Here is a 9,786-nt window from a genome sequence, read left to right on the forward strand (position 1 = left end):
CCAAATAATTTGCACGTATCAAATTCATTACTCGTGCAATATCAAAATATTTGTTCGTTAATTCAAACTTTTGAGATCAAATTTAAAAGAACCATGTTAAATCTATTGATGCATGTTCAATGACTATTAAAAAAATTTGAATTAAGAATGCCTATTAAACAATATTTAAAGAATTCGAATTAAAGACGGTTGTTATTTAAATTGAATTCACAAATTGAGATTATTTTGTAACCATTTACTATTTTGTTGAGTAGAAATCATAAATCAATTACTTTTGATTTATTAAAATTTTCCATATTTTAATTTGTTGATTATTTTCTTATTTATATTTAAAATTTCTCCTGATTTTCTGTTTCATTTTTAGCGTTTTTAATTAAAGTACTTAAATGTCTCTTAATTACTGTTTTTAAATTGTTTTTTATTTAATCGAATGCGATATCAATCTGTTCATAAAATAGACAAATTGTAATTAAAAGAATGCGTTTGCTAACGTGATTTTTAAATTATATAAATATTTTTATATTATTATAAAAGTTTAATAAATTCATATTAAATGTTTTATAAATAAAATAAATTAAATTAAAGAAAAATAAATAAGAATATTAAAAAATAATTTAATTAATACTTAAAATGTAACTAATTACATCTTAAGTTATATCTAATTTTATTAAAATAATACTTATGACGCTTATAATTATTTTAAAAAGTAATTTTGGTATAAATTCAAACATACTATATGTTTATCGATACCTAACGCACTAAATAAGGGTAAATTTAAGAAAAAAAATACACATACTTGAGACATTTTGAGCAATTGAAAAAGAATGAAATGAACATATTTTCTTTAGATACAAGGAAGTGAGATCATCATAACTTGTGTTCCAAAATAATTTTCTTTTCATCAAAACAATTGTTTAAATCATGACAAATCAATCATCTTAGTTTAGACCAAAGAAGAATACATCCTTTCATTTAAAGGGAGGAATAAATAGGTACACCTGGTAAGGTGGCTCCGGCGTCCACAATAAAATTGTTGCCTGACACATATTCAGAAGAATCATGAATTAAAAAACGAACCATCGATGTTAATGCTGGATCGGCAGTGCCGAATTTCCTCAAGGGTACTGTTTTCAAGGCCACGTTATTCAACCAATTTTTCTCCATTAATTTCTCAGTGATTTCAGATTTGAAAAGTCCAGGTGATATGGAATTCACTCTTATTTTCTGTGGCCCCAATTCCAATGCCATCACCTGTCAAGTATCACTCAACAAACATAAAAATCATAATATATTATCTTTATTTTATTTTAGATGCATTTAATGTCAGCCATATACTTTTAAAAACAATTAATTTTATTAATTACTATAGAAAATAAAATAATTTGACAGAATAGACTATCATATCATATTGTTTAATAAATATTAAAAATAAAATAAAATATTACATCCTGTCCTTTTATCATGATCATTAAATTAGTCTAAAAATATTTAGTTATTTTCAGAAAATTAAAAAATAATATTAAAATATTAAATGATAAATTTTTAAGAATCAAAATAACTTTACTGTTGTTCTTTTTTATTTGTTGTTCAAGAATCAGTTTAGATAATCATGATTATATAATTTACCCTTGTGAGCATATTAACGCCTGCTTTCGAAGATGAATATGCAACACCTCCAGGCAATTGACCGCGATTCAAACCTGCAATTGAAGCAATGTTGATAATTGACCCTTTCCGGTGTGCATCACTCATGTGTTTGCACACATATTTTGACACCAACCAGGTCCCAGTTATGTTCGTCTTGAACTCTTGATTCCATTCCTCCTCACATAATTCCAAGGCTGATTTCACATTTCCTACACCACACCAACAATTAAACACAACCACTTTTAAAAACATTACAGACTTGTGGAGTTCAAAATTATCCATTTTTAGTATATATTAATATATAAAAAAATTGCGAAATTTCAAAATATTAATCTCAACCGTAAAAGTTTAAAACGACAATCCTGAGTTCAAAACAAATTATCAATCTTATACAATGAAAATAAATTGCAAATCAGTATCAATTAAAAAAAAATCTCAAAGTTAAAGTTAAATCGTTACTGACAAATATTAAAACAATAATTTCATATCAACTAAAGCTCAAGTTATATTTTAGCAAAAAAAAAAAAACTCATGTTATATAAAATTTATAAAAATCAAATTTCATATCTACTAATACCTGCTCAGACAAAAGAGTCCCCAATTGTTCAAAACCATTATCAATTTCTCAAACCTCGATGCATCTAAAATGTTCATCCCAAGGTTCAAAAGAAAATTCCAATTACCTCTAATACCGGCATTGTTGATTAACGCATCAATGTGGCCAAACGCCTCCCACGCCTTCTGCACGTACCTCTCAATGGCAGGGCCGTCGGCTGTGATATCCAGTTCCACCGCAGCGGCGCGGAGGCTCCGTTCAGCGTCGCCGATTTCCTGCGGCGGCAACTGTCGGTTAATTTCGGCGCAGAGCGACACGAGTCGGTCGACGCGGCGTGCCGCCGCGACAATCCGGCAGCCGGCGCGGGCGAGGTCGAGGCAGAAGTCGCGGCCGAGGCCGGAGGAAGCGCCGGTAACCATCACCACTTTTCCGGCGAGGGTGTGCCACGGCTCAAGGTGGTCGGAAACTTGCGCCGCCATGGATTGTTTGTTTAGATTGAATCTACGAATTTAAGGGGCTTTATAAGGAGAAAATAAAGTGTTGAGTGAGTGAGGGTTGTTGGCAACAACCGTTACTAAGTATTACTCGGAAGTTTAAAGGAAGGAAGGAAGATGCAGGATAGCCACTAATTAATGAAAGAGTAATCAATGACCCACGTGGAAACTGCTTCTTATAAACCAGAGGCCGAGCATTTCAACAAAGGAAAACGGTCATGACTTTCTCAGAAAAAGTAATTTTATTACGAGATTTTGTTAACCAATCTTTTTTATACTTTTAATAGAATATTTTAATAAATTAAGAGATTAATAATTTATAATTATTTATTATATAAATCTAAACAGTTAAAATTAAAATAATAATAACAAAAACTCAAACAATAGCAAAATTCATAAATAATTTTTCTCAGATAAATAATTATTTATATTTAAAAAGTAATTAAAGATTTTAATTCTAATATAATGATTAATAATGCCAAATATTTAAGAGAATGAATAGTAATATTTTAAATAAATATAATTTTGTGTTAACGATCTTATAGTAAATTTTATCACCCGCGTACATTCTTTAGTGTCACCTGCGTACACGTAATGCTTATTTGTCGTCTCATAAAACAATGTTTAAATATTAATGAAATAAGAATGTTTACAGGGATAATTAAAAAATTAGTATTTTATATTATTTTATAAAGTAAGTATTAAATAAAAATTTATTTATATATTATTTTAATATATAAAAACTTTTATATTATTTTATTTAGTTATTAAGTTTCTAAAATAAAAAATTAAGTTAATAAAAAAATTAAAAAGATTTAGAATGATTTTCATGAATTTATTTATGAAAAACATTATTAGTATAATTTTTTTTAACATAATTTATCATGATTTTGAATAAAAATATTATTTTGTTTTGTTTAACCAAGATTACCACACTAATATAATATAGGTAGTGGGTGCCGATTCTGAGAAGTGATTTTTTATTAGTTCATGAATAAATTAGTGAAAAAATTAATAGAACACAAAAATGGACCACGTTTTTTTTAAGTTGTTGTAATAAAATAAAATCGTAACAGCAAACTTTTTCATATAATTAATATATTTAGATTAGGAATCCGAGTAATGTTATCCGTGAAAATTTTGATAGTATACAGGTATGATGATTTTTGTATGGAACATCTAAATCAATTTCGAAATCAATCTCACTCTATTTTATTTCAGTTAAAAAATATCGTATTAGTATTGCAATTACTCATCGAGCACATAATTAATTAGTAGGAGTTTGAGTTCTTTCACTTTATGTGATTTCTAGTTTGAAAGTTTTAAAAAATATAATTGTATTAAATATTTAAAAAAAGAGTTTTATTGTTTATAATAATTTTATGTTTAATTGCATAGAAATGAGTTTTCAAATCACCAAGATTGTCTGTTAATTAATATATATATATTTTAAATATTAATTAATATTAAGATTTGATAGAAGAAACATAAATAATTTTTCCTAAAAATAAAACAATGTATTTATTTATATTAATTTTAATAAAAATATTTATTAATTAATAATGTAAGTCAAACCTTATCTATTTCATATGAAAAAGTTATATTTATTATAATACTCTAAAATTTCACTACTTCTAAATTAATTACTAATCATATCAATTTAAATAAATTAAAATTAAATAATATATAAAAAGTTAGAAATCAAAATACATTTGGTGAAATTTACTCGAAAAAGAGTTAAATTAAAGAAAATCAGATAAAATAATACTAAAATAATTTAATTTTAAAAGAAATTAATTATCAAAAAATTTTATAAATGACTTTAGCATGAGAAAGAGATCTAATTTGTCAAAAATTGGACAAAGAATCAACTATAGTAAAGTGTACTAATGAGGAAAAAGGTTTGGTTTATCAAAATTCATTGAAAATTTCCTTAAGTTAATGATTGAATTGTCACAACACCTTTTTTAGGAAGGATCTGTAACATACTTAAACTTATATAAATTTTAAGCATATAAGAAGAATTAAAAGTTAATTAAGATGATCAACGAAAAATAAAGAACTCGACATCTCAATAGTAAAATAAGGTCTCGTTATAAAATTTGAACACCAAAGTTGCTCGACACGGATCTCAAAATACAAATTATATCAAAATTTACATTCCATGATCAAATCTATAGCTAAATAGTTTAGACTCACAGCTAAGATCTAGACTAACAAAAGTAAAACTACATATACCAAAGATTTTCAACACGGATCCTTCCTCAGGCAGACCCTCTAGTACGGGAAGTGGACGCTTTATGTGTTACTCCTGCTTACGTACTACCGTATGGTCATTGCAACACACATGCCAATATAGATAAAATGCAAGGGCGAACTTACAAAATAAATAGCCATAGTAATAATGTAAATACAAATGTAATTACATATAAGCTTAATACACTGAAAATGCTCAACAAAGAGAGAATATCATAAAATATATAAAAAACTTCTGTTTGGTTGTCTCGTTTAGGTGAGAATGGTCCCGCTTAGGCGAGAAGCTGTGAGCAAAAAGGAAATATAAGTAACTTTGATGTTTTAAAACTTGGATTATAAGCCAAGCAACCATTTCTCACATTACTCTTTGTTCTCTCACTTCCCTTCCATAGTCAAATCACCTTAAGAACTCGAACCTCTCTCAAATCCAAGGTTGAATGTCTTTTTCCCTTGATTCCATGTAAGTTTATAAGAACTTAATCTTCAGATCTCACTTCTATTTCTTCATTTCCTTCTATCTCAAAAAGTTACTCCACTTTGTAATACTTAGGAAGAACTTGGTCTTTTAAACGATATCTTACGCAAAATCCTTTGCAAATCATTTACTCAAGGTAAAGAGAACTCTATCTCATCATTAAAACATCACATACTCCTTTTGCTCATGCTCATATAAGTGTGATTATGTATTTCTTTATTTCATAAATATAAGTTTGAGATGAGATTTTTGGTTGTTTGCTTTGCTCTTTGTGTAACACCTTAATTTAATTTTCAAATAAATAAATTTCATAAAAATGGGAATAATAAAATTTTCATTCAAATGGTTCCCAATACATAGTTCAATAAAGTATTTCAAAATAAGGATGGATTACAAGTTTATATCAAATGATTGCTACAAGACTAATTTAAATACATCAGAGTTTTCAAAATAACTTTCTAAGTCCTATAGCAGTTTCATTCATCCTTTCATTAAGCCCGATGCTGATCATCTTTGTCACCTGAAAAATAACTATAAAGGAGAGTACTCTACACTATCACACACACATACACAAGTATAGAGTCTCACTTGCCCATTCCATACGTTTTCTAATAGAATTTAAATCATTCATTAACAAACACAAGTAATCATTTCATCGTTCCATTCTCATTCACACACCATCAAACAATTCACACACACGTGCGCTCATTACTGTGGTACTGTAATCACAGATTCCTGATGCCCTCAACCTTAGGGATTTACTCAATTCACACTATGAATGGTCGCCGAATAGCTCCTGCTCTACGAATACAACGTGTGTAGTATTGAGCCCCCAAACAAAGGTGTTAGTCAGAGGTAGAGTTAAGAGGAGAGTGTGGCCTGTGGCGCACCCCTGCTTACTGTTAATGTTACCATCACCCTCTCTTTCTGATGAATCCATATTTTTACTAATATTTTAATATAGTTTTAATCCATTTGATATGGAAAATATATTAGAAAAAGCAGAAAAACTCATAAAAATAGAAGGATTAAAGGTTGTCTTTAAATACATAGTTATTTTAGCATTTGTGTATTTTCTGCATAGAAATTAGTAATTCAAGCATGTTTTTGTAGAAAATCCTGAGCAATGTTCATGAAGATGGAAGATCAATGGAGAGAAAGAAGAAAAGTAGCAAGTCTGGACTCAAAGAACAAGATGTATGGAGTTTGGGCTGGGCGTGATCACTCTTGCCAGTGAAAGTGAGTGATCCAGAGCTTAATTGAGAAGTAGAGTTTGGGCGTAGTCACCATTATCAGTGAAAGTGAGTGTTCTAGAGCGTTTCTCAGAAGAACACAGTGTGCGTTGTCACTTTCGCTGGTGAAAGTGAGCATTCCAGAGAAGCTCCAAACATTGCATGTTGTGCGTTGTCACTTTCGCTGGTGAAAGTGAGCGTTCCAGAGAAGCTCCAAACATTGCATGTTGTGCATTGTCACTTTCGCTAGCGAAAGTGAGTATTCTAGATGACTTCAAACTTAGCAGACTTGCGCGTTGTCACTTTCGCTGGCGAAAGTGAGTGCTCCAGAGAGACCCCATCCATAGCAAGAAGCGCGTGGTCACTCTCATCAGCAAGAGTGAACGTTCCAGAGAGACTTTCAGCTCTGCAAGTTGCACGTGGCCACTCTTGCTCTCGAAAGTGATCATGCGCACTCTTCGATCTCCTGCGTTGCTACTTTTATCAACGAAAGTGAATTTTCAGTTTTCCAGAAACTACATAAGCCTTTGCGTGGCCACTCTTATGAAGCAAAGTGACAACGCCCAAAGTCAGAAAAAATTATAAATTGCAGAAACGCTCAGATTTTTGGATCTTTTGTTTATTTTTCATTTCTACTTAGTTCTTGGGTGTGGAGAGAGTATGAGAGAGAGATTGGGGACGAACTTTGAGCTCCAACCTAGAGGAATCAGATTGGGGATCGACTGAAGATGGATCTTCTGTGTTCTTCCTCTTCTTCTCTTTCTTTTTCTTTCTCTACTGAAATGGCTGTGTAATTTCTTCATAGTTAGGGATTGTAGATCCAAAACGAACATGTTGAATTGATTTTGGATCTGGATTTCAAGTTTTAGAATGGATTGAGTGGTTGATTCTGCACCTTACATAGTAATTGAATAGAAATTTGATTAACTAATTTTAGAGGAACTCTTATCAATGGAAATTGAATTTGTTCTTCAGATCTAAACCAATCACCAAGATTATAGCTTTCTTAGGGATAAGAGAACTTGATCTTGCAATCCTCTGGTTTCTCACACTTAAAGAAACATTGAATTGAACCAGATCTAAGGAATTAGAGTGATTTAATTGAATATTAGGTTCACTGAGTTAAGGAATTAACCTCTGAATAATACAATGTGAAACTGATTGCCATTCTTTCCAATTACTTGTAAGTTCAAAACTTTATTAATTCAACATTGGAGTTTTGGTGAAGCAACTCCCTAGCTATAGTTTCTACCTTTGTTTTCTCACATTTGCTTGTTCATTGTTCTATTTTTCTTCTGATTTCAATATTTGTCAATTTTAATTCCAAACACTCTTTGAAATTCGTTAAGCTCAACTAATTGTGGCCTTGTGAAGTGGTAATTGAATACTTTTATTCCCTGAGATCGATACTTAGGACTCTAACACAGTTCTATCATTTTTATAACTTGCTACATCAACACTAGTACACTTGCTAGTCAAATTAACTTCTCCTCTCAAGTGTGACACTTTCCCAAGGTATTTCTACCGCCCCCATCTTCTGCACCCCAGTATATCGCTGAACCATTCAAAGTTTTTCAACATATTCAAACACAATCATCATGCCATTCACATGTATTTTCAATCATTTCACATTATTCATTATCAACCAATGACATGTCTACTATAACACCTTAAATTTAATTTCTAGAATAAATAAATTTCACAAAAATAGGAATAATAAAATTTTTCATTCAAATACTTCCCAATACATAATTCATTAAAATATTTCAAATAAGAATGTATTATGATGAATCCATATTTTACTAGTATTTTACAATAGTTTTTAGTGCAATTAATAAAGAAAACATGCTAGAAATAGTAAAAAACCCTTAAAAAAATAATAAAATGTTGCATGTCACTTTTAAACATAGTTATTTTAAAATTTATTGATTTTCTATGTAAAAAGTGACATTTCAAGTATGCTTTTGTAGGGAATTCTGAGCTAAGTTCATGAGGATTGGATGATCAAAGGAAAAATATAAGAAAAGTAGCAAAAATTGGAGGAAAGAAATTGATAATTAAAGAACAACTTTTGAGTGATCACTTTCGCTGGTGAAAGTGATCACTCCAGAACCATAAAATGGAGAAGAGCTTCTGCGTAATCACTTTTTCTGAAAAAAGTGAGCGTTTCAAAGAGTCCTCCAAGAAGAGTTGTTGCACGTGTTCACTATTATCTGCAAAAGTGAGCACGCGCAAGAAGGTAGCCTCTGCGTGTTTACTATTTCTAGCAGAAGTGAACACGCGCATGACATTAGTAAGGGAAGCTTCTGCGTGGCTACTATTTTCAACAAAAGTGAACACTTTGAAGTGCGCATGGCTACTATCACCAGCAAAAGTGAACACGCGCAAGTGGAAATGAAGAATTAGCCTCTACGTGATTACTATTGCTGGAAAAAGTGATCACGCCATCAGAGCGGGAATTCTATAAAAGGCAGTTAGCTCAGGAATTAAGAGAGTTTTTTGTTCATTTTTCATTTTCCATTTGTTTTTGATTTTGAGAGAGTCAGAGAGGGAAATTGAGGACGAACACCAAGCTTCATTTCTTGAGGGATCAGATTGGAGATTGGCTTGAAGATGTTTCTTCTTTGTTCATTCTCTTCTCCTCTTCTCTTCTCTTTTTGTAATGTTTGCTTAAACTCTTTGTGGTTAGGAACTGTGAATCTGAAATGGAAATGTTGAATTGATTTTAGATCTGAACTTTGAGTTTTGGATTGGATTGAGTGATTGATTCTGCTGTTAAAGTAGTGATTGAATGGAAATTTGATCAACTAATCATAGAGGAACTCTTATCAATGGGAATTGAATTTGTTTCTCAGATCTGAATTAATTGCCAAGGTTATTGGTTTCTTAGCAATAAGATATCTTAATCTTGTAATCTTTTGGTTTCTCAAACTTAATGTAGCATTTGATTGGATTAGATCTAAGGGATTAGAGTGATTTGATTAAATGTTAGATTCATTGAGGCAAGGGATTGTCCTTTGATTAATATAACGTGAAACTGATTGTCATTCCATCTAAATGCTTGAAAGTTCAGAACTTTATTGATTCAATGTTGAAGTTTTGATGAAACAATTTCCTAACTACTTT

The 9,786-nt window shown here is 30.5% G+C and overlaps 1 protein-coding gene across 1 annotated transcript; it reads right to left on the bottom strand.

The window, feature by feature from the left end:
- Positions 1-869: 869 nt before the first annotated feature.
- On the bottom strand, positions 870-2,849 carry LOC113863378 (3-oxoacyl-[acyl-carrier-protein] reductase FabG-like). The gene is made up of 3 exons (XM_027496938.1): positions 2,331-2,849; positions 1,627-1,856; positions 870-1,251 (listed from the first exon to the last, which is right to left on the bottom strand). Exons 1-3 carry the CDS (start codon positions 2,680-2,682, stop codon positions 973-975), a joined length of 861 nt encoding a protein of 286 aa, XP_027352739.1. The 5' UTR covers positions 2,683-2,849; the 3' UTR covers positions 870-972.
- Between the last annotated feature and the right edge of the window lie 6,937 nt (positions 2,850-9,786).

Source organism: Abrus precatorius, unplaced genomic scaffold, assembly GCF_003935025.1.
Source record: "Abrus precatorius isolate BTA unplaced genomic scaffold, Abrus_2018 Scaffold3, whole genome shotgun sequence".
NCBI lineage: Eukaryota > Viridiplantae > Streptophyta > Magnoliopsida > Fabales > Fabaceae > Abrus > Abrus precatorius.